Below are 25,402 nucleotides of genomic sequence, written 5' to 3'. Positions count from 1 at the left end.
CAGGTCCGCTAGTAGTCTATATATTTCTTTAAACTGCCGTAAAACCATTATCATTTGAAAAAATAAATATTTTGGCATAACGTTAAAATTTTAATAAAATCTATGCAAAGAATAAAAATGATTAGTTGAAATTAAATGCATTTATTTTATTTTATATGTACTTAGATTAAATTAGATATAAAAACATTTATTCTTATTTCCAAATAATTAATACTCGTAAAAGTAAGTTAATTAAATACTCGTAAGAATAATTCTGATAAATATTCAATGTAGGCTGATTGTTATTATAGTAAAAATTCTTATTTGTATTTGTCTTTTAAACTAAGAGTTAAATCACATATATTATTATTGCAATAATTAATAAATAATGTTCATAGGTAATTCAAAGTATGTAAAAAGGCTAGAGGGTAACGGATAGTCCGTCACAAAAAAAAAACACAACAATAAAATTGCCAAGTCGTCTAAAAAAGATTAATAATTTTATAAATAGGTACTTTACTTATATACCTAATTAATATTTTGACTGTATTCTTATACTTTCCAATTATTCATTAATTTTTAATCAAAATACTCAAGGCTAGCTGGTGCATTTGATGTTATGTTCAGCCTCGAGTGAAGTAGAAGGCTGAACATAACACCAAACCTCATATTGATGTAGAAGGACAAATTCGACGTATATTTTGTGTACGCGTTATTTGTATCACGCGCGCTGTTAATTATTCTTGTTGCATTAAGCGATCTATCCAGAACTACACTAGTCTAATCCAGAGTTAATAGTAGTATTTTAAAAATTACCTAAAGTTAGGATATAGTCTATATATTGTAATTAGTCGTACTTGTATAATTTGTAAGACGATTGACAGGGAAAGGCGCGAAGCGTTGCTTCGGCGAGGTATGGCTGGACGGTTAGATAAAGATTGTTTTAAATATTTTTGCTCCAGAGCTCTCTTAAAGAGATAGAAGAATGGTTACCCAGATGGAGAATGTCTGGTAGCACCACTAAATCTATACAGGCTACATCCACGCTTCGCAATGAGAACTGTCCACTGGTCACCTTGAATGGCGCACAGCTCCCACACCGTAACACTGCCAGGTATCTTATCTAGGCATGCATCTTGACCAAAGGCTCACCTGGAAGAAATACATACTAACGAAAATGTAATCAACCTAAAGATTAAGTATCTCCACTGGCTTATGGGTCGAAACTCAAAGCTGAGCATCGACAACAAGCTACAGAAACGTTCTAAAGCCGATTTGGACCTACGGCATACAATTGTGGGGAGTAGCGTATGCCTCTAATTAGATGGTATTACAAAGAGTGCAAAATGGCATTCTATGGTAGATGTCTAACACGCCATCGGTCCTCAAAATCTCGAAACTCCACGAACATTCCAACCATCAAAGAGGAAGTAGCTTTCTCTTGTTTTAGATAAACAACACGACTGCAGAAACACCCAAGTCAACTTGCGAGTCAGACGATATCTAAAAGTAATCGCCGTCTGTAAAAGCCACGGGACATATTATTTTGACGATGGAGAGGTTCGGTCAAACTGATTAGTTGTAACACAGTAAAGGGCTGAACTTCGACGAGAGTTGCATCCTACATAAGATGGACCGACACCGCATCTGCTCATGGCTTTACCAGCGGATTGTACGATTAAAAATCAAAAAACCATTTTTAGGGTCATAGTAGTATTTGACTTTAGGATATGTAGTTCCTCTGAGCCGACCGACGCCGGCTGACGCATGTTATTTTTAGTTATTGATAATATTTTGACTGTATTAAAGTAAAATGTAAAGTCTATTTTACCTGTAGATGTGTATAGTTATTGTGAGTATCGTTCACGTGTTTGTTTATTCATACTTTGTGATTATTTTTTTCTCTTTTCTCGTAATTCAAAATTAACTATCGGTGTGATGTTATAATTATTTAAAACTTAAGGTTCAAAAGTAATTAAAATGAACCTTGTGATAGACGTAAAGAAACCATGTAAGTTTTGTCTCCGTTTCTTCCAATGGAGGAAAGGAAAATCTTTTTTGTATTTATAACATAAACCCACTTTTGAATATTAATGTCAATAAAGAAGAAAAATTAATCATTCTTTTATTTTCCTTCACCAATTATTACTCTGTCTTAGTACCTAGATAATTTGTAATGTCGCGGTTATTAATACGTAGGTATAGGTTATATTAATTAACACACAATTGCGACGATATAAGAATGGTTAAAAATAATATTATAATTGAAAAAAAAAAAACAAGAAAAGCCGCCTGCGTGAAGAACAACTATTAGAAAGTCAACTGGAAAGGCTGGAACAAGACAAAAATTCAATACTTACACAAAGACAGCTAAATAAATCACAACAATTTAAAACATTATGTACTGTACACTTACAAATATCATGCAGGCGGTTTTTTTTTAATTATTAATTTATTTATGTCTTTTTAGTTAGGCAAATTACGTAATCGATTCAATTTTTTAAAAGAGTGGTTGATTAACATAACATAACAATACATTTTATTGTACACCAAAACAGAAATAATACGTATGAGATTGATTTTAACAAAGTATCATCAGGTACAAAGGGCGGCCTTATCGCTGAATAGCGATCTCTTCTAGGCAACCTAGAGGCAGAGGAGATGGCATTGTGTCGGTGTTGGTGTACAAGTTGTGAAATAAGCGTGTGAATATATTTACTTAAACACATACAAATAAGTACATACATACATACATATATACAAACATACATACATACATAAATGAAATGCTTCCTGACAACCTTTTTTATAATAGTTTTTGCTCGCAAACGAAAAAAAAAACGACTTCAATTACATCTACAAGTAATACAACGTGGGCAGACGAAAAAATAATCAAGTAAATACGCGTTATCAAAGTTTTCTCAAAAAGTTGTCATCAAATCTCAATGAAATTTAAATGTTACCACATGAAAAACATGAGTTTTCGATTGAATTAAAAATCATCAAAATCGGTATACCCAGTAAAAAATATGCAGATTTTCGAGGGTTTTCCTCGATTTCTGTGGGATTCCATCATCAGATCCCGGTTTCCTTATCATGGTACCACACCGGGGATATCTCCTTCAAATAACAACGCATTATTAGATATAACTTAAAAAGTAGTAGTTAGATCGCAAATAAATTTAAATGGGATCAAATAACACGCACAACCTTTCGATTAAAAAAATAATTGTTGAAATCGGTCCACTCAGTCAAAAGTTATGAAGTAACATACATAAAAAAATACAGTTGAATTGAGAACCTCCTCCTTTTTTGGAAGTCGGTTAAAAACAAAAATCAAGGTAACATTATTATTTTCCACTCTCATCCACAATTGACTCATCTTTAATATTTACAGACTCACTTTCTTCTTAAATTCATACATATTGTTGTTAAATTACTTTATGTGTCTTTATTTTACACGTGTATAGAATTAAGTCGAGAAGCTTGAACAGTGAAAGATTTAGTATAAAAGGAAGAGGAGTGAGATGGAAATTCAAGAAGTAAGCTTTCCTTAGAACGAAGACTGCGTTCATGGGAATCACTAAGAAATTTAAACCGTTGCTTTAGATAAGCAGGTGCAACAGGGTTAAAAAGAATAGAGTAAAGTAAGTTGAGAATATGCGTATTCCTGCGAAAGCGAATTGGGTGCCACTTAGGGGCGCAGCGACTGCCGTATCAGTCGTATCAATGATACGGGGCCCCAGTAACTACAAGCAGGCTGGGGTGGGGTAGGTCGTAAACGATCAAGCATTTCTATTTTCACTTTAAGCGGTAACACAATTTTTTTTTCTTGAAACTCGTTTCTCATTTTTTTTGTCGACATTATAAATTAGGAAGACAGCGGCAGAGATGTGTTACTCGATCACAATTTTTGCAATGAATGGAAAAATTGAAAAAACCGGAAAGATGAAACAGTAAAACACGAAAAGTGGCTCTTAACAAAGGATGGAACGTCTATGTGGTAGCATTTAAAAATATATAATGCTTTTATATTATGCTTTGAGCTATAAGGAGTATAAGGTTGCTTTCATTATTTTTGTTTACATTCTCAAAAACACTGACCGCGGCGAAGGCGGCTATGTCACAGGCCGAACCAATACAGCAGCGATATCATTTGACAACATACTTTAGGCGAAGTTGTAATAAGGTATATTTTACCACATATGTACTGATTAGATCCGCGAATGAAGAAATCTTTATAAAATATAGGAATTGCGTCGCATTTTGATTAGAATTAGGACACATCTTCAGAGATGTTTCATGTAACGTTAATTCAAGTAAACAAAATATGTACCTTCAAATTCATTGTGCGGAAAAAATTAAAAAACATCTCGATACTATGAGTCAGATTGTATTTAGGTAATTGTTTTTTTTTTTTTAGATGTCCAAAGTCAATTTGCATACTTCCTAAAATTATCATTGGGTGAAATAAACAAAACCCAAGAATTAATTTACAGAGCTTTCATGGAAGCTTGTCTGGTCGGATCCTTATGGTAAAATAGGAAATCTACATAAGATCTTTCACTTATCGGTGGTTACTCGTGTATCTCTACATTTTATTACTTGGTCATTACCGATAAGAATCGATAACTTGAACAATCCAAGTTTAAACCCATTAGTTGTTCTAAAAATAGAAATGACGTATAAATTCTCGAAGTTACGCAACTCCTTTTAAGAAACATTAGAATCATATATAAGCATCATAGATTATACACTTATATACTGGTATATAAACATAGAGTAGAATAAATATTAAAAGGAATATCACTATGTAATGTGTTTTAATGACCACTAAATAATAATACAAATTTTACCAGATGGCAGGATCTACTCTTGTCGGGATTCGAGGAAATTCCCCGACTAGCCTTATATGTTTGACATTATTTTATACACGGAGAAATCATGTACAAAATTTATACAAAATTAACCATATCTACGATTTTATTTTTGTGTTACCCACACATTACACGTGTCGGCGCTCTAGACACGGTCAGTCGGAGACGCGGGTTCGAACCCCGCTGGAGCGGTCAATTTTTGATGATATTCAAAAAAATTAACCATGTACAAAATTCTCCAAAACATATTTTTAAAACATTTCAAGCATTCACAAATGTTAAAGCTTTGTGTGAATTGTTGAAGAAACTTTTGTGCTTACTTGCAGTGCTACCGTGGAAAAATTATTTTGTGCTATAAATATTATGAAAACTAAATTACGCATCAAAATATCGACCTTACACGTTAAATCTTCAAATGAGTAGCAATCGGTTAAATCCGAAATAACTGATTGCTACTCATTTGAAGGCACAAAAAGGCACGTAAAGTAATTTAACAACAATATGTATGATTTTAAGAAGGAAAGTGAGTCTGTAAATACTAAAGATGAGTCAATTGTGGATGAGAGTGGAAAATAATAATGTTACCTTGATTTTTGTTTTTAACCGACTTCCAAAAAAGGAGGAGGTTCTCAATTCGACTGTATTTTTTAACCGACTTCCAAAAAAGGAGGAGGTTCTCAATTCGACTGTATTTTTTTTTATGTATGTTACATCAGAACTTTTGACCGGGTAGACCGATTTCGACAAATTTTGTTTTAATCGAAAGGTGGTGTGTGCCAATTGGTCCCATTTAAATTTATTTGAGATCTAACAACTACTTTTCGAGTTTTAACTAATAATGCGTTTTTACTCGACGCTTTTTTCGTTGACCTACGTTGTATTATACCGCATAACTTTCTACTGGATGTACCGATTTTGATAACTCTTTTTTTTGTTGGAAAGAAGATATTCCTAGTTTGGTACCATGATAAGAAAAACAGGATCTGATGATGGGATCCCAGAGAAATCGAGAGAAACTCTTGAAAATCCGCAATAACTTTTTACTGGGTGTACCGATTTTGATAATTCTTTTTTTGTTGGAAAGAAGATATCCCTAGTTTAGTACCATGATAAGGAAACCAGGATCTGATGATGGGATCCCAGAGAAATCGAGGGAAACTTGAAAATCCGCAATAACTTTTTACTGGGTGTACCGATTTTAATAATTTTTAATTCAATCGAAAACTCATGTTTATCATGTGGTAACATTTAAATTTCATTGAGATTTCATAATTATTTTGGAGTAATCTTTAATAACGCGTAGTTTTCGTCGATCTACGTTGTATTTACTCGTCGATGTAATTGAAGTCGGTTTTTTCGTTTGCGAGCAAACTCAATTATTTATTATATTGTGATAAATAAAATATAACAATATTATATGTGAGTCCTGATAACTAATAAGAGTTCTGATAGCTAAAACAAATATTTTAATTATACGAAACAAGTATGAAATCTGCCTTTTTTACTTTACCTACTGTTTTCTCCTGATTTTTTATTGATGAGTTTCTGTTTTTAGGTTCTTGGGGTTGGCAACACAGCCTCCGTGTGAAATGCATACAATTACCAATTATAAGAGTACTAATTTGATCCATATTGTGTATGTAAGCGTGTCACTGGTCAGGAAGCACCTGAGCGATAGTTTTTTCATAAGTTTAGTTTTTATATAGTAAAGCTTTTGATATATTTATTTACATTGTAAGTTTTACGTAATTATTATTACATACTTATTTGATGCTAGTGTTGGTTGCTCTTAAAAACTTTTTCTTAAACTAATAATTAACCGTGATGACCTGTAATTGGATTTGTTTGTTCTAAGCTGTTAACTTATAACTTTTTCTATACCATTGGTTGTTCTTATTATAAATAAATAAATACAATAAAAATAAATTAGTTGCCAACTTTAGTCCTATGACGGCCGAACTTCGTTATAAATTAATACGAATAAACGATTTTTTTTTCAACTCGAAAGACGTAATTAGTTCTTAATTCGAATGTATTTTTTTTATGTGTTACCTCTCGTTACCTGATAACTTTTTACTGGGTACAGTTTGCTGATTGAAAGCTGGTGTTTGTCATGCGGTGGCAATTAAATTGGAGCCAGATCTGAGAAATACTTTTGTTACCTCCCTATTAATAACTAACTAACCTCGACTACGTTGATAATGTTCTCATTTTGCCACTTATGAATTAAAATTAAAATCGGTTTTTATAATTTTAATTGTGCAAATCTGTGCTGTCAAGCTGTGTGGCTACGGCACTAAAGAATTTAGCCACCCCCTCTCTTCCCGTGGGTGTCGTAAGAGGCGACTGAGGGATAACAAGGTTCCACAACCACCGTGGAACTTAAGAAGCCGACCGGTGGCGGGATAACCATCCAACTGCTGGCTTTGAAATACACAGGTCGAAGACGGGCAGCAGCGTCTTCGGTGCGACAAAGCCAGTACTGCGGTCACCAACCCGCCTGCCCAGCGTGGTGACTATGGGCAAAACACATGAGTTCACGTTATTTTTGGCGTGAACTTGTGGAGGCCTATGTCCAGCAGTGGACTGTATAGGCTGTAATGAATTGTGCAAATCATAGTGCTTGGTGGTTAAAATCCACAATTCTTCTGATGTCTGCGACAGAATAACAAATATAACGTGAGAGTAATAATAATGGTGAAGGAAAATAAAAGAATGATTAATTTTTCTTCTTTATTGACATTAATATTCAAAAGTGGGTTTACGTTATAAATACAAAAAAGATTTTCCTTTCCTCCATTGGAAGAAACGGAGACAAAACTTACATGGTTTCTTTATGTCTATCATCACAAGGTTCATTTTAATTACTTTTGAACCTTGAGTTTTAAATAATTATAACATCACACCGATAGTTAATTTTGAATCACGAGAAAAGAGAAAAAATAATCACAAAGTATGAATAAACAAACACGTAAACGATACTCACAATAACTATACACATCTACAGGTAAAATAGACTTTACATTTTACTTTAATACAGTCAAAATATTATCAATAACTAAAAATAACATGCGTCAGCCGGCGTCGGTCGGCTCAGAGGAACTACATATCCTAAAGTCAAATACTGTGACCCTAAAAATATTTAAAAAATCCTTATCTAACCGTCCAGCCATACCTCGCCGAAGCAACGCTTCGCGCCTTTCCCTGTCAATCGTCTTACAAATTATACAAGTACGACTAATTACAATATATAGATTATATCCTAACTCTAGGTAATTTTTAAAATACTACTATTAACTCTGGACTATACTAGTGTAGTTCTGGACAGATCGATCATTGTCACAAAAATAATAAACAGCGCGCGTGACACAAATAACGCGTACACAAAATATACGTCCACGACTCGCGGCGGGCCGAGGTGCTAACTTATTACTGCAATGTAATCTCACTTAAAAATGATATAAATATACACATTCTTGTATATTTTCATATCGAAAATAACTCTCCAGAAACATTTTTCAGCTTTCTGAATATTTTTTTAAATAAGAATTCTACACGATTGGTAGACTCGGTTTTATTTTATACATTAATTCTTCTTACGGCGTTTAGTTTACTATTCAGAGTTTTCTTCTTTCTTCACTACTTTGTTTTCGCCTGAAATTAATGAAATGAATAATTAAAAATAGTAAAATATGTGTAATCAGAATCAAATGAATAGACGTGGAGAACATGTCAATACTTTACTCTTAACACGTTAAACGCCGCCTTAATTTTTTAGTATTTCTGTTTGGGCCATGGGGACACAGTTGTCTCCTTGGTGCAGCACACCATAAACATGTTCTTTAAGGACTGGTATGGTAGTGCAATATAAACATCATTACAATTTTGTAAATAAGTGTTTTTAAGCTGGCTTCATTGGCTACATATATGTGGCCGAACTGGTGATCCCATGGCGTTCAACATGTTAAGTGTTGTCCAGAATCATGTGATGTTTTTGCAACTTTTTAACCTTCTACCTCTATTGATGATAATAGGGGTGATGTTTGACACCCCCATTTCCAAACATCACGCATAAACATTACAGGAATAATCTAATTAAAATTTTAGAAACTAAGCATCGTATTACAAATTTCCAGACAGACAACAAGTTTGCCAGTGTTATTGTTGTTTTTCTTTTTTTTTTATTGTTTAAAAATCACCCAATCAACGAAAATTGACACGTGTCATTATCCCCCAAACTACTTGTGATGTTTCGAGATTTTTGCTGGATGCTTCCTCCTCTCTTTCGAGGCTAATTAATGGACGAGCCCTAGTGTAATGAGCACAGAGTCATACCGTTGGGCGTGTCGGGGTCCTGGTCGGTGTTGGAGCGCCTGCGCTTGCGCGGGAACTTCCAGCTGCCCGCCGCGTGCTTCACCTTGGGCAGTGGCTCCATGTCCAACACCTGCCGCGACACCACAGTTATACACGTGACTTTCTTATTAATAAAAATAATAGTCATTTATTGCAGACATCAGTCCATATTTTTTTAATTAAATTTAGTTTCATAAATTACACAAACAAATTATATTAAATCGAAATTAAAATCTAATCGATACCAATATACAATTAAAATTATAAATATAATATAAATAAAATAAGCAGTAATTTGAAGATTTTCAAAGGTTTAAGTATATACACACTACTAATATAGGGCAAAATTTATTGTAGGCGGGGTCTGGTGGTAACTAGTAATAAACTACTCCCAAGCCACAAAAATCTATCAATGAAAGTAAAACTAGCAATATTTTGTCAACCTATAATTATATGGAAGAATTTTTTTCAGTCTTTTAAGGATCTTTCTTGATAACATATTATTATACCCGCATTACTGATTAAATAAACAAAAAAATTATGGGTTCATTTTATTTTGTACACAATAATAAAACATTTTACCTTATGTATCTGTCTGAACGCAATTTGCCTCAGGAATTGTTGCGCCGACGCTGTCAAGTCTTCTCGTTGCTGTGGCAGTAAATTACCAAGGGCATCCTGCAGAAAACACCATTGTTAATAACTTTTAAAATATACACATCATACTTGAATTGTAAAATGTTATTTCTTAATATTTTAATCAAATTGAAAATTAAATTATATAACAGTAACTTTTGCGAATTCTACATGAAAAGTTAAACAATTTTCTTTCTAAACAGGCGTCCTTTTGTATAGGATCATATAGAGATACATAAAAAAAGCAGTAGTAGGTACGGCTAGGTACTACGTCACTTTTAAAATCGACACATTTAAAAAAAAAGGTGGAAATGTTCTTTATTTTCATAAGTTTTTTGGTTTTCTGTAATTAAAATTTAGAATAATGGTCGAATTTGTGTCTCTGGGCGGCCAGTAACGAAGGGCCCAGGGCCAGCACTCACGACGAGCTCCTTCTCGCAGGGGTCGCGCAGGCCGGGCCCGTGGTCCAGCAGCAGGCCGCCCGCCACGGCCTCCATGACGCGCCGCAGCGCCTCGCCCGGCGACAGCGCGCCGCCCGCCGACTGCATCACGCCCGACACCAGCAGCTCCATCGCCTGCGGACCGCACGCTCGCTCACTCGCGCCACCGCCAATTCTATCTCATTCTCCACGAACATTTTACTCAATATTCATCTTTCTTTACTATCATCATCATCATTTCAGCCTATTGCAGTCCACTGCTGGACATAGGCCTCCACAAGTTCGCGCCAAAAATGGCGTGAACTCACGTGTGCTGCCCATAATCACCACGCTGAGTAGGCGGGTTAGATACTATATATCTTAATATATATAAATTAGGCGTCACGTTTACGTTGTTTGTCCGCAATGAACTCCTAAACTACTTAAGTTTTTTCAACTTTCACTTTAATCAAATTTGCACACCGTGTGCAGTTTAATCCAACTTGAAAGATAGGCTATATTTTATTTTGATATGTAATTTTTATATTTAAGAAAAACATAATAAAGAAATACGAAGTTCGAAGGAATATTTAATTCAACTTACAAACACAAAATTAAAAACTTTAAAATAAATTCTTTTGGCGAACTCGGTAAGTAATTCAGTTTTCGATTTATTGTTTATAGTCAACTTACTCATTTTTCTAAGCAATAGTGTGTTATTAAATTTTTTAGGTACCAAATACCGATTCGTCCTTTTGCCATAATAATTATTTACAGATATTTCAACTAAATTTGCGTTTAATTTTTCATTTTTTATACTCACCTAATAATTCTAACTTTCAAGTCTTTAAATTTAAACTACCCAATACAAATGATGTAAAAAAATCATCTTTAGAAGCCAAAAAACGAGCGACTATTAAAGGCTAAGCGTGATAATATAATGATAATAATAAAGACTCACGTATGGATTGAGCGGCGTCCAGTTGGGAATCCGGCGGCAGAGGTCGCGCATGATGCGGATGATGATGACGCAGGACTGCAGGCTGGCCGCCCTAGCCTGCGGTCAGCGGGGGGTCAGTTCGGGGTCGCGGCCGGTCGCGACGCGATACACAACGTGAGGACCAACTGCGTTTCCCCGCCGGGCGTAGCTAGGCTCGCGAGGTGAGGCCCTAACGACGGGCGTGTGGAACCGAATGGACGGTTGCTCATTTCGGTACAGACGGTACCTAGGCTTTATCCGATCGATAATCGAGTCCACCCGATTCGGCCCGTCGTCGTGCTACATTAACGTTTCGAGCGTTACGTGATGCAAATAAAACCTATCGTTGTGACCGACGAGTTAGTTATCCTAGCTACGCCTCCGACTTCATCGGCTACCAGAGTGCTAGGAAACGCAGCTTCGCTCCTACGACCAGCACTTGTAGCCACATGTTCAAGGGAGCGGAATAGTTATAGCAAGTTAATTTTAAACTAAAATAAAGGCTACTCTGAATGATAAAATAAAAAATAAACATGTGACTAAAAAATACGTGCGCACTCCCTCTGTCAGATCGGTTAATTACGCTCGTAATAAAGGAAGCGATCTTAATTACATTTTTTTTTCAATAATTTTGTTGATTCTTTTTTATCTTTTATATTTACATAAATTCCCAAATAATTTGAGCCGCAGCATTAAATTTAAATACTGACAATAGAGTACGACTCGAAGATAAAATAAATCAATCAAAATCTGTCGAGCTGTGCTCGAGCAGGGCGCTCTCTGCTGAAAGCAAGGATTATTTAGAAAATTTTAAGAATTAACAAAAATGTCAAGAGTCGGAAAATCATTAGAGAAACACGCAGGCTAGATGGTCGGTAGGGGAGTGCGCACACGTTGTAATGTGGGCGAATGTACCTGGAACCACTTGGCGTGCCGAAGGGCGGCCAACGCGTCCAAACACTTCTGCCGCGGGAGCACGTCCTTGTCGTCTCGCTTTATGTCGCCACCCTCTAGCGACAACAATACAAAGGGTGTTTGACCATCAACGCATCAACAAAAACGGAACAAACGCGTCCCCGCGGCCGGCGGGACGCCGCGTTTGCTCCGCTTCGGTAGACATAATATACCACTGCGGAGGTCGACCACGTGATATATCGGGGGATGATCAAAAATCCTTTTCTTCTCGCCGCTTACCCTACTCACACCTAAAAATAAGCATTCGACACAGTGCCCGGCGACGCCGGGCGGTAACTTTTGAACAAATTATCTTTATGTAAAGCCATAGATATCATTAAAATATACATAAAATTAAGATATAAAATATAGATTACATTTCTTATAAGAGATAGTTTGTTCTGAGAGTTCGGGAAGGGATTACGGATATAGACGACTTCGACAACCGGTTTCAATAGGTATCAAATAATAAATTGGATGTAAAATATACTAATGTTAAATGGGAGAAAAGAAGCAATACGTTTCGAAGTGTTCGGGTCAAATTTTAAGGAAATAACTTTGGGTTAGTTAAGGTAAGTAAGTGTATGTGAAGTGAAGATTTACAGAGTGTAAAAAGTAATAAAATATTGTATAATCATGTGTGTAGCGAGTGTAAGGTGTCGTGTGCCCGAACACAAGGAAACCGTCGGGCGGTTCGCGAGCGAACCAGTTGTCGCTCGTCCGGCGCGGGGGCGGGCGCACTCACCGGCGGGCTCGCGCATGACGGCCGACGTGAGCCCCACCAGCACGTTCACGGACCCGTCCGACACCGACACGGCGCCCTCCGCCGGCAGCAGCTCCACCTTGTACTTGGGCTCCTCGCCTGGCCCCTGAAAAAGCGAAATGACCATATTTTAGTCTAAGCAGAGTTGAGACCGGGCAACTGTATCATTTTTTGAATGCTTCAGTCTGTATCATTTCAGTGGTGGGCGTTCTTTCTCGACGTAAGCGCACCTTGACGCGCGCGAGGTGCAGCGGCAGGTCGGCGGCCACGCGCTTGAGCAGCGTGACGGTGGGGCGGTCGTGGCACAGCACCACGAGGCGCACGTCGCGGTCGCCGCGCAGCAGCAGCCCCTTGGCCAGCAGCCCCACGCGCATCACGCCCTTGAGCGCGCGCGCCGCCGGCCCGCGCGCCGGCGAGCCGCCCGCCGCCTCGCCCTCGCCCACGAACGAGAACCTGCCGGCGGGAAGCGTTGTGCATAACGCAGATTCGACAATCGACTTGCCCGTTGGCACTCTTTGTATTAGCCCTGCTTTCTGCTCTGCAGATCGTGGCTTAGATCCCCGCCTGAATCTGGGTGTGATTTTTGTATTTATATATATATATAATAAGCATGAAGATGCTTACCTTAGGAACAGATGACTGAGAATATTATAAAAAAAATTGATGCATAGTACATATGCATTAGCTTATAGCATAAGTGTTATTGTTGTAGTGAGCAGAATTCAAAACGCTGTCCAGACGATTTGCATGCTTTTTAATGTATCCACCCACCACATTCCACCCCTCAAAATACAAGGTTTATAAAAAAACCAGAGTGAGACAAAATTATTTAAGTGGGTTATCAAGCACAAATGTTTGTCTCACTACCACACACAAAATACTATATACAAAGTCTCTTTGTTCCACATCTGTTGTCGTTGTCTCCATTTAGTTAAAAAAAAGAATATATTAGTTTTAGAACAGCACTTTTAGGGTCCATAAATAAGCGTGTGCTTGAAACGACGGGGTCGGTACACTTTTTGCCTCAAGTCTAATGCAAAAAGTACTTTTTGAAGGTATGTGAAGGAAAAAAGGATCAAATTTGAACGATAGATGAAATCTCCTAATAATTAAAAAAGTATATAAAGCTTTGATTCAGAGAGCTATAGTTTAAAAAAAAATTAACTTACAATTGGTTGTCGCGGCCATCCTCCTTTCCCTCAGGTTTTTCCTCTTTCTTCTCATCGGGTTTCGCCGGTGGTTTCGCTGGTTGTCCCTGCTAAGCGTAACATACACATTATTGCTGAGTACTCTTGGTACACTAAAATTTACAGGGGTCGTCCACTAATCACACGATGTTTTTAACGTTTTAACCCTACCCCAGTGACGTAGTCGTCGTTTAGATAGTTCTTTTTTTGTTGAAAAGGAGATATCTTAAGTGTGGTACCATGATAAGGAAACCAGGATCTGATGATTGGATCCCAGAGAAATCGAAGGAAACCCTCGAAAATCCGCATAACTTTTTACTGGGTGTACCGATTTTGATGATTCTTAATTTAATCGAAAGCCAATGTTTATCATGTGGTCACATTTAAACTTCATCGAGATCTGATTTCAGCTTTTGGAGTAATCTTTGATAATGCGTATTTACTTGACTATTTTTTCGTCTACCTACGTTGTATTTACGATGTATTGTCGATGTAATTGAAGTAGTTTTTTCTTTTTTCGTTGGCCAGCAAACACAATTATTTAGTTTAGAAGCCGCGCTTCCCCACCTCTTTTTGTTTTTTTCCAGACTCCTTTCTCTTTCGAACCTCAAGTAATTAAAGGATCCTATAGCTGCTAAACGCGAAAACTGACCTTGGGTTTGACGTTGTCGGCGAGTGCGTCGGAGAGCGATTTGAGCGCCTTCTCGGTGTGAGAGACGACACGCTGAATTTCTTGTAGCTGCTGCTCCGTAGGGTAGATATCCACGTGCTTAGCGAGTACATGCCGGTCGTCCGACGTCTCAGGCCGGCGTCCCACAGGACCATAGCCCATGCCCATGCCCTGCGACAGTGTATCTTACATTAACATATATTGCTAGCCATCAGCATTAAGTTAATTACCATAGGAACAGACGACTACGTGTTATTTGCTATTAAAGCCTTATTTAATTTCCATCAAATTGTTAAGTCTTATTTTTATTGATTGTAATTTTCACACAACCAGAATAATCGTTGGACATGTGTAATTGATTGAACGTACATGGTGGTGATGGTGGTGCGGTCCGCGCCACCAGTCTGCACCCTCCCAGTACACTCGTTCGTCTTCTTCGGCTCCCTTTCGAGGAAGAATACATAGGCGTTTATTATTTGCAAAAACTCTAAATTATTCTAATAGATTTTTTGACAGTTTAAATAATACGAACATCGTGCATCCTTCTCCGTGCCCACAGCTCGTCACGTACTAGCATGCGTTGTGCCTTTGCCTCCGCCAGCTTACGCTGGTGCATGGACGGTTTCACTTTCACTTCCAGGTCTGGTTGAACCTGAGTAAGACCATTATTCACATACATAGTAACGTATTTACATAAATATCAATCGATTAATATGAATGGATATTCTCATTTAATTTTTTAATCATTTAACCCTCGGAACTCTTGGCGACTTTAAGCCACCAGGCTCTACAAGGATCTCAAACCTTTTACTAAGTAATCATTGGATAGTGTATCTATTTCTATTACACGTCAAAGTATGCGTTAGTCAGTCGTGTCTTCCGTTCATTAGTTTTTTTTTTTTTTTTAATAACATTAAAATCTGTGCATATCTCTGTGTCTATATAATAAACCGAAAATTCGTAATCAAAATGAAGGAAAAATGAAAAAACTTAGCATAACATTAGGAAGGTCGCGGTGCGCATACCTTCTTCTTGTACTGCAGGCGGTGGCGGCGGCCCTTCATGTGCATCTCCTTGGCGTTGGGGTCGTTGAACTTGCAGTCGCACAGCTTGCAGTTAAAGGACAGCGCCTTGCCGTCGTCGCCGCGGATCTCCTCGATGTAGTCCTGCCCCACGGGCTGCACCTCGGGCTCGGCGTCGTCGCTCTCCCGCTCCTCCTCCTTGTCGCCTGGCGGGAGGTCGCCGCTCGAGACTGTGCTGAGGCCCCCGGACGCCACGAAGGCGATCTTTGGCGCCCCGGCGACGGTCTTTTTGGCTAGCGGATTTGGAAAAGTCAAATTTTCTCTCAACTATTTTTCTTTTACTTTTATTTATACCTTTCGTTTATTTCTTTTTGATTATAGGCCCTTTTTATAATTTCCTTTATTTGATTTTGATTTCCAGGGAAAACTCGACGTTATTTTTTTGTTTTCGTAATTTTACGCTTTCTTTATGTTAACGTTGTTTTAAAAAGCATTTAATTTCTGTCAATGGCTTTCTAAACATTTAAAGCATGATGGGTACATTGATATTTACAATAACACGATAGCAAGAAAAAAAAAAAAAAACGGATACACCAATTTATAAAAAAGGCCCACGCAACGCACACTCCATATCTGTACACTAGTGCTCTAAAGAGATGCGATGAGAAAATTTGACTCTGCAAAATCACAACAGCCGACCGTCGCCTCGCGCGATGTACCGCGATATACAGATATGATACTGTGGCCAGCGGGGGTCAGCGGGGGCACTCACCGGGCTGCAGCTTGGTGGGCTCGGTGGAGGGGATGGGCTTGCCCAGCATGGTGTGCAGCTTGACCACCTTCTGGTGCTTGATGCCGCGCACGTGCGCCGCGTAGGCGTCGGCGCCGGTGCACGTGACGTCGCACAGCTCGCAGCGCAGCGCCGACGCGCCGGCCGCGCGCGCGCCGCCGCCGCTGCCCGCCAGCTTCACGGCCGCCTCCTTCTTCTTGTGCTTCTGCCCCTCCAGGTGCTCCTTGTAGGTCTGCGGGCCGGCGCACGAGATGCGGCACACGTCGCAGTAGTGCAGCTGCTGCGCCTTGGGCGGCGGCTTGGGCCGCCGGCCCAGCGCCGCGCCCGCGCCGCCCTTGTTGTAGTTCTTCCAGCCGCTGCGACCGCCGCTACGTTAAGTCACCACTTCAACCGTCGAACACCGACTCGCGTGTCGACTGACTATTTACTATTTACTTATCGATGTTCTATTTTTAAACTAATACCGACTGAGAAATCGATTTAGATCACTCGTTATTGGTTACTATATTATAACTGATTTATCAAAGAAAATTATGATTTATTTTTTCCACACAATTACGGTTATGATTTTTATAATGAAACATTCCTAATACTGACAAACTAAAGTATAATAGTACGTGCAACTCACCCGCCGCCGCCCGTCTTGTTCTGCTGCGCCACATACATGGTCGCCGCGTTGTAGAGAGCTGTATCATAAGCAGAGGTGCCCCTGTTAGCCGTCTCTACAACAACATAGCGCGATCGCCTCTAAATCTTATATTATTCGATTAATCAACTCTTTACTCAAGCTATATACTATTTCTTAATAATGCACTTTGATACTAGATCTTTTTTTAATAATTTATATTTATAGGGCGAAATCGCGTATGGCTGTATAGTAATTATATTCTATACACTAATAATACTACTATAGGAATATGAATATAAATTATTATATCGATATACATTTTTAGTGCATTAAATTTTTATTATTCGATAATAAACTAAAATGACTGAATCTAATATCACTTTTAAGTTATAATTAATAATAATAATAATAATAATATTCTTTATTGCACACCATTAAAATATACAAACAAAAGTAGTATAATTAGAGGAAGATGTACAAAGGCGGTCTTATCGCTAAAAGAGCGATTTCTTCCAGACAACCTTTGGGTATAGGACAGCGCATAGAAAAGCGGTAATTATATTCATATTCCGAATTTAATAAATAATACAGTATAAATAATTATATAAGAGAATGTAGACAACAAAATATGAACTTTTATGTTTAAAAATCATAAATGTATAGCCAAACAAAATTCATCCTTAAATAAATCATTAATTAGACAAATCAAAAATTAAACTGGTTTAAAATTAAATTAATATACCTAACTAGTAGTTATTATCCTAAAAAAAGTTCATATTTTCTTTAATATTCATATTAAGCATACTAATAAATAATAAGCAATACAATCTGTAAAATTAAAGATTTTTTAAGTACTTCCTCATATGTTTATTTTCGACTGACAAATTGCCAGTATACTAATAGTAGTCTCCTATTAGTATATTTTATTCGTATTTATGCAGAAAGTACTTAAGCGGTAGCACATATTTACATCGATGTCTTTATACGAGGTCTGTCAAATTACTAATATTTTTCAATGGATAAAGGTTTAAAAATCTAGTTGCAAAAGACTATCATTACAACAATTAGCAAATAGTGTTCATTTCGTCATGTGGAAACGACTGATTTTTGATTTGTTGACATGAGACAGTTCTGTCGTGATTAGGAATATTAGCAATTACATTGCCACCACAACATTACAACCATTACATTTCTTCTACAATTATTATTATACATGCCAAATGGTATTTTTATTTATCACAGAATTTTTAATTTTTAGGCTTTATTGTTATTTTTTATATGTTCAAGCAGACAATAACAATGACTGATAATTGGATAAATTAATTGATAATAAATTCAACGACAACTTTACAACACAGTTTTTTAAAAGAGTGGCAGTGAAGCTTCTTGCAGAATATATTGCTTTGAATGGCAGTCGAATATATAATAAAGAAACAACAAGTTCGGAACACATCGCGGGTTGTGTTCCGGCCAGTCCCGCGACACTCACGCTTGGCGGGCGCGGGCGCGGCGTAGGGCTGCGAGGGGTAGGAGGCGGCGGGCGCGGGCGCGCTGTACACGCCGCCGTACGCCGCCTTGGCGCCGCCCGAGCCGCGCGCGCCCTGCCCCACGGTCTGCTTAGAGGTCGTCATTTGTCTACGAGCTGGCCTTCCGCACGGTCTACCTTCCCGGTCGGTGGTACTTTCGCAATTCATTACTAATCTTATATCGTTTGCGAAATTACCAATTTCTAAAGAAGTACCTCGACCTTACAGAAGATCACAGCTAAATAATGCTTGTAAACGGTGTTATGTTCCTGTTGGTGAGTAAGGTGACCAGAGCTCCGAAAAGGTGGAGTGGGGGTAATTGGGGGTAAGTTTGGCAACGCGCTTACGATGCTTCTGGTGTTGCCGACGTCTATAAGCTACGGTAATCGCTTACCATCAGGAGAGCCGTATGTTTGTTTGCCGACCTAGTTGTATAAAAAAAAAACATTTGAAGCCAACTTGAAAAAAGTAATTTTAGATTTTAGCACAGTCACTAAATCTCAAAGTCCACAATCACAATTAAAACATTTAACTGTATAACTGTTGTTGTCAAGGTAATGTTGAGACTGCTAAATAAATTAATCAAATTTATTGAACTTATTAATATGTATCCCACTAGCCATGTCAAAAAAAAATGGTCATTTACAGATCCATTTTGGTGAAACAATATTACAAAACTTATTTCATGTAATCTAATAATGTAATTTTAAATTAATATACATTTTAATTTTCAAGCAGCTCATTTTTTTTTTTCAATCAATTGTACTGATGGTACAGTCTTGTGGAATTTATATGAACATTATAGCGTCAGTTCATAAAACCACAAATAAATATTTGATTAAAACAGCTTTAAATGACTAGCAGAGTGAGCCAGTAAATAAGCAACGGTCATTATCACTAGAAAAAAAAAAAAAAAAAAAAAAATTGAAATCATTCAAAGATAATTACAATAACAGGTATGACATTTATTTGTTAGTCAATCAAATCACTGATAACTCTTAATTATTTATTGTTTTAATAGCTATAATAAAGTAAATAGAGTAATGTGAAAGTGATATAATGTGTTTGTATATGTGTATGTATATACATATATATTTTGTGTTGTTGTGTTGTAATGTTTTAACTGAGGTAGGGCACAGCAGGAATTTCCTGCTCAAAATATGGAGCAGCCCGAAGATCACAGCAAAATACTAATGTTTTCAAGCAGTATTGTGTTCCTGTTGGTGAGTAAGGTGACCAGAGCTCCCGGGGGGATTGGGGATTGGGTCGGCAACACGCTTGCGATGCTTCTGGTGTTGCAGGTGTCTATAAGCTACGATAATCGCTTACCATCAGGTAAGCGGTACGCTTGTTTGCCGCCCTAGTGACATTAAAAAAAAAATGTAGTTTAGCAACAAATTGAAGTAGCCGTAAACGCCAGTGACCGTACCTGCGCGTAGGTGGCGGGCGTGGAGTAGGCGGGCTTGGCGGCCGCGTCGTAGGCGGGCTGCTGCGGCGGCGCGGCGGGGTAGGCGGCCGCCGCCTGCTGGTAGTACGCGCTCTTGCTGGCGTCGTACGCCGACGCGGCCGCTGCCGCCGCGTGCGCGTGCGCGTGCGCCGCTGCGGCGTACGGAAATTAGCGACCTTCTACTGTACCCTCGAGCTCATGTACATACTTACATACTGATATTGAATAAGTATTAAACACTTTACATTTTATTTATTTTTGCTTTTGTATTGAAAATACTAATTTCTATTTGACTTCTGCACAATTCACAAAGGAAATAGACGAGTTGATTCATTTTTAATGCTATTATATATGCCATTTAGAACATATTTCTGCAGTAGAGCTCGAGAAATGTGAAGATAATCTTTAATATCACTAAACCAGAGTGATTATCAAATACATACACAGACCCTACTCATAGGAGCTAAGTTGTACCAACAATATAGTTGCAAAGAAGAATAGTACACAAGTTGCCTGATACTTATAATAAGTGAAATGAATGCAAATTTAATTTTCATTTTGAAAATTCTCTGATCAAAAGTGCATTAGCCAATACCATGCTGCATAATTTACTAAGAATCCCTAAGGTCACGAGTTGTGGATACAGTTTATCCTGCAAATAAGTTACGATTAGACTTAAACAGCAGGACGTAAACTAGACCATTAGGAGCTGTTTCACCTGAATTAATAAACTGCAGCTTTTTTCATTTTTGCAAATAAAAATATCTCATAAATACAGGGGAAATCAATGTTGAAAAAGAATAATATATCAATAAATTTATCCATTGAATAATAAGCATAGAGTTCTGTGTCATTGGAAACCCACCTTAAGGCTTATTGTGGAACAATATGAACTTGCTAGATATATACAGTGTAACACTAAAAGAATCTTTTTATCTAATCAGTATGGTATGTGGTATCTACATGATTACTACAAACAAACATTCAGACCAATTAGGCAAAACGTTTTTATTTCTATGATGTATTTCAAAAAGATAATAAATTCATTAGAGGCAGAACAAAGTTGAGTTGTAAATATGTAAGTAAGGGGGTCACACTGATCAGTTAAACGTAAGGTAACACAAGATAGTTAACAGGGCGGGGAGAGACGAACTTAGCATTGGATTGATTTGCTTGAATTGTTTCTAGCTGGCTGGTTTTGATACCATGAAAAGATGACATTTTAAAAACGAAATTAAGAAGTAAAAGCCAATTTCCCGCCACATTTCATTTTCTGTTTGCCAAAATGGGTGAATCCTATGAAGAATTCAGTACATTTTAATCTAATACTATTAAACGAGTCTATTGGTCACCCAGGTACTGTTTCACTTTAAAGAAGCTGCAAATGTGGCATTTCTTGAAAAAAATTGTGACATTTATTGACCTAGTACAGTTTCAGTAAGAGAAGCACAAAATTGCACAAGTCACACAAAATTAAGCGATTTCAGTGAGGAAACTTTAATGTCAAAGATGGATTTCGCTCTGGTCGGCAAATTACAGATAAATGTCACGACATTTTTGAAAATGTGGAGCTAGATCGATATTCGAGTAGTTAAGATATAGCTGAAAATCTGAGAATTGACCATAAAACAGTTTTGACCCATTTGAAAAGGCCTGGCTATACAAAAAAAAACTGAATATATGGGTGCCGCATGAACTCACTGGTAATTGAGGGGAAACACTCTGACTTTGGCAATTCTTTTAGGAGTCCAATTGTAAGAAGAACTCACTGAAAAAAACCTAATGAACAGTAGTTCATACTCATTTGTGATTCTCTCTTAATACATAATGATATCGAACATTTTAGAAGAGATTGATCACTGGTGAAGATAAGTGTATCACCTACAATAAGAAAGTGCAAAACAGATCCAAATCAAAGGTTGGTCAAGCTGCGCAGACTATTGCGAAACCCAGGTTGACACACGCAATAAGGTGATGTTGAGTTTAAGGTGGGATTGGAGAGGCATCATTCATTATGAGCTTTTACTGCCAGGCAAAACCATACATTCGCATTTCTACTGTCAACAGCTGATGAAATTCAAAGACGAAATTGAGCAGCCAGAATTGACCCAACAGAAAAGATGTGGTCTTTCATCATAAAAACACCCGACCACATGTCTTTAGCGACTCAACAAAAATAGAGTCTGACTGGGAAGTCTTAACGGATCCACCATATAGCCCCACCTTGTACCTTCAGATTTCCATCTGTTCCAGTCTCTTCAGAATTCTTTAGGTAGTGTAAAGTTAACATCAAGAGAGGACTGAAAAAAGTAGTTGTGGTAGTTTTTTAATGAGAAGTCCCAAAACTTTTACAGCAACAGTATGTCAGTACCTAAGAGATGGCAGCAAGTAATCAAACAAAATGGTCATTTCATTACAGCCTATACAGTCCACTGCTGGACATAGGCCTCCACAAGTTTACGCCAAAAATAACGTGAACTCAAGTGTTTTGCCCATAGTCACCACGCTGGGCAGGCGGGTTGGTGACCGCAGTACTTACTGGCTTTGTCGCACCGAAGACGCTGCTGCCCGTCTTCGGCCTGTGTATTTCAAAGCCAGCAGTTGGATGGTTATCCCGCCATCGGTCGGCTTCTTAAGTTCCAAGGTGGTTGTGGAACCTTGTTATCCCTTAGTCGCCTCTTACGACACCCACGGGAAGAGAGGGGGTGGCTAAATTCTTTAGTGCCGTAGCCACACAGCACGGTACATACAAAATGGTACATATACATTATAATTTGAATTTCTAATAAAATACAAAGAAACTTTTCCCCAACCTAACATTTGAATGGAAGGAAAAAAAACTCAAACATTATGGGAATAAATATGACGACATAGAAAATATTACTAATTACTTAGGATTTTTTTGTAAAATATTGTAACCATAGTTAAAGAATTCGGCTTGTTAAACTTAACTGTCAAAACAGTATGTAATCATTAAAGATCATTTTTTGTTTGTAAATAAATATAAATAATATATATTGGTTAGTTATATTATTCATGTTTATTTAATTTTATGATTATAATAATATTGAATTAAGATTACATATTATTTCACAAGAAAAAAAATTAAAATTCATGACATCTAATGCAAACTTCATAAAAAAGGTTGATCATATGTAAATAAAACCTTCAGAATAAGAAAAGAACTTTGCATGTCTGAAGTTTCGCATAATATTATTTGGTACAGGTTAGACACCATGTATTTTTTGATAACTTCCATTCCAAATATATGCCAGGCTTATTAATATTCACTATCATACGAGTTAAAATTTCAGTATAATAAGGATTATTCATACCTTGTGTGGCCGCTGCCGCCTGATACGCAGTATCGTATCCTGTTGCTGCGGCACGTTGGGTCCCGTACGTCGCGGCGGTCGCAGCCGGTGCCACGGCGTACCCCGTTTGGCCGCCGTAAGCCGCGCTGGCTGTTGCCGCGCTAAAACACCACCACAAACGTTTCAATCACCAAATAACACAATTTTTTTAGCATAAAACTACGATCAATACAGACCAGACGCCATTTTGATTACATAGAAATGCGAGCACAAGTCTACATTCGATTAATGTTGGGGAAAAACTTCAACGTATCTTTATTTTGTTAAAATTTTATTACAAGCAACTCACCCATATTGGGTCCCACCATGGGTAAACCCAAAGTAATTATTTGCTGCCATCATTTACCAATTTTCCGCGTTCAAACTATTCACACACTTCTGAGCGGAAAACGAGAAATAAAAGACCGGCGTTTTGTCTTTGATAGAAAAAACATGGCCGAGGGCGGCCAAATATCATAGACAAAAATTAAAACGGAAACGGAATTCCTTCTGCAGATGCGTTCAATATTATCAATACATATAATAAAAATGTAATATGTTTGTGCACGGTAATCTCAGAAACGGCTTATCCGATTTAGATGCGATTTTCACTAATATATTGTGGCAACTTCACTTAATATTTAGTGTTTGTCGTCATCTTAATCGGTTGATAAGTAAAAAAGCTATGCCAATTTAAAGAATTACGTAGAAGATATAAATACCCAAACGACGGTGCTTGTGATTCAAAATAAACCAAAATATATATATCCAAAAAATACTGTTGGCTGTCCAGTCACTATCCCACGTGGACGAGGTCGTGGGCACAGCTAATATAAAGTTGTACAATGCAATGCCAAATTGCAAACAAAAAATAATTAAAATATATCCAAAATATAAATAATTTGTATATATATATAAGCACTTATTATACTTGCACTTATTTCACTATTAAAAACTAGAGGTAGATAGAGGTTAAACTATTTTAAATTAAAACGATTCAGTGTATAGAAAAAAATCAAAGTAGTTATAACAACCTATAACCTTACAGTAGTTAGTACTTAACTACCTACACGAAATTAGCTAGTATAAGTTTAAAAATTATTTTATTCTATTATTGAATGTACTGTGTGGCTACGGTACTAAAGAATTTAGCCACCCCCTCTCTTCCCGTGGGTGTCGTAAGAGGCGACTAAGGGATAACACAGTTCCACTACCACATTGGAACTTAAAAAGCCGACCGGTGGCGGGATAACCATCCAACTGCTAGCTTTGAAATACACAGGCCGAAGACGGGCAGCAGCGTCTTCGGTGCGACAAAGCCAGCACTGCGGTCACCAACCCGCCTGCCCAGCGTGGTGACTATGGGCAAAACACATGAGTTCACGCTATTTTTGGCGTAAACTTATGGAGGCCTATGTCCAGCAGTGGACTGTGATAGGCTGTAATGATGATGATGATTGAATGTAATATCGCGAGTAAAATATTTTCAGATTTAATATGAGTGAAAATATAAATGTCGTTCTGCATTTAACCTTTACTATTATAGCGGGTTTTATTCTTTCTATTATTTTAAATATACTTAGTAAATTTTTTCAGTTTCACAAAGGATTACAAAAATGATTTCACTTTTATTTCAATCCTATTGTCCACGATAAAATGTTGTAAAAAGTAAAATAAACCAATTTATTTTTTACTTTTATGATTTGAATATAGGTCGAAAATAATATATTATGTTAACGTGGCACTTTTCAAATATGTATATATGCCTTGCAGGTATGTTTTGGTGTGTTCTATGATTTATGAGAATAAAAGCCTATTG

General features: G+C 37.4%; 1 protein-coding gene across 1 annotated transcript; it reads right to left on the bottom strand.

Annotated features, from left to right (window-relative positions):
* Positions 1-7,575: 7,575 nt before the first annotated feature.
* Positions 7,576-24,004, bottom strand: LOC123659207 (zinc finger RNA-binding protein). The gene is given in 19 exon segments (XM_045594459.1): positions 7,576-8,510; positions 9,192-9,300; positions 9,792-9,887; positions 10,268-10,420; positions 11,226-11,321; positions 12,159-12,253; positions 12,943-13,066; positions 13,191-13,413; positions 14,130-14,215; positions 14,800-14,988; positions 15,187-15,261; positions 15,332-15,469; positions 15,843-16,132; positions 16,612-16,985; positions 17,258-17,351; positions 18,747-18,858; positions 20,213-20,382; positions 23,566-23,705; positions 23,894-24,004. Coding segments are annotated over 19 exon segments (2,658 nt in total). The 5' UTR covers positions 23,947-24,004; the 3' UTR covers positions 7,576-8,469.
* Positions 24,005-25,402: the final 1,398 nt, after the last annotated feature.

Source organism: Melitaea cinxia, chromosome 13 (assembly GCF_905220565.1).
Source record: "Melitaea cinxia chromosome 13, ilMelCinx1.1, whole genome shotgun sequence".
Taxonomy (NCBI): domain Eukaryota; kingdom Metazoa; phylum Arthropoda; class Insecta; order Lepidoptera; family Nymphalidae; genus Melitaea; species Melitaea cinxia.
This window is presented reverse-complemented; position numbering and strand designations above follow the sequence as displayed.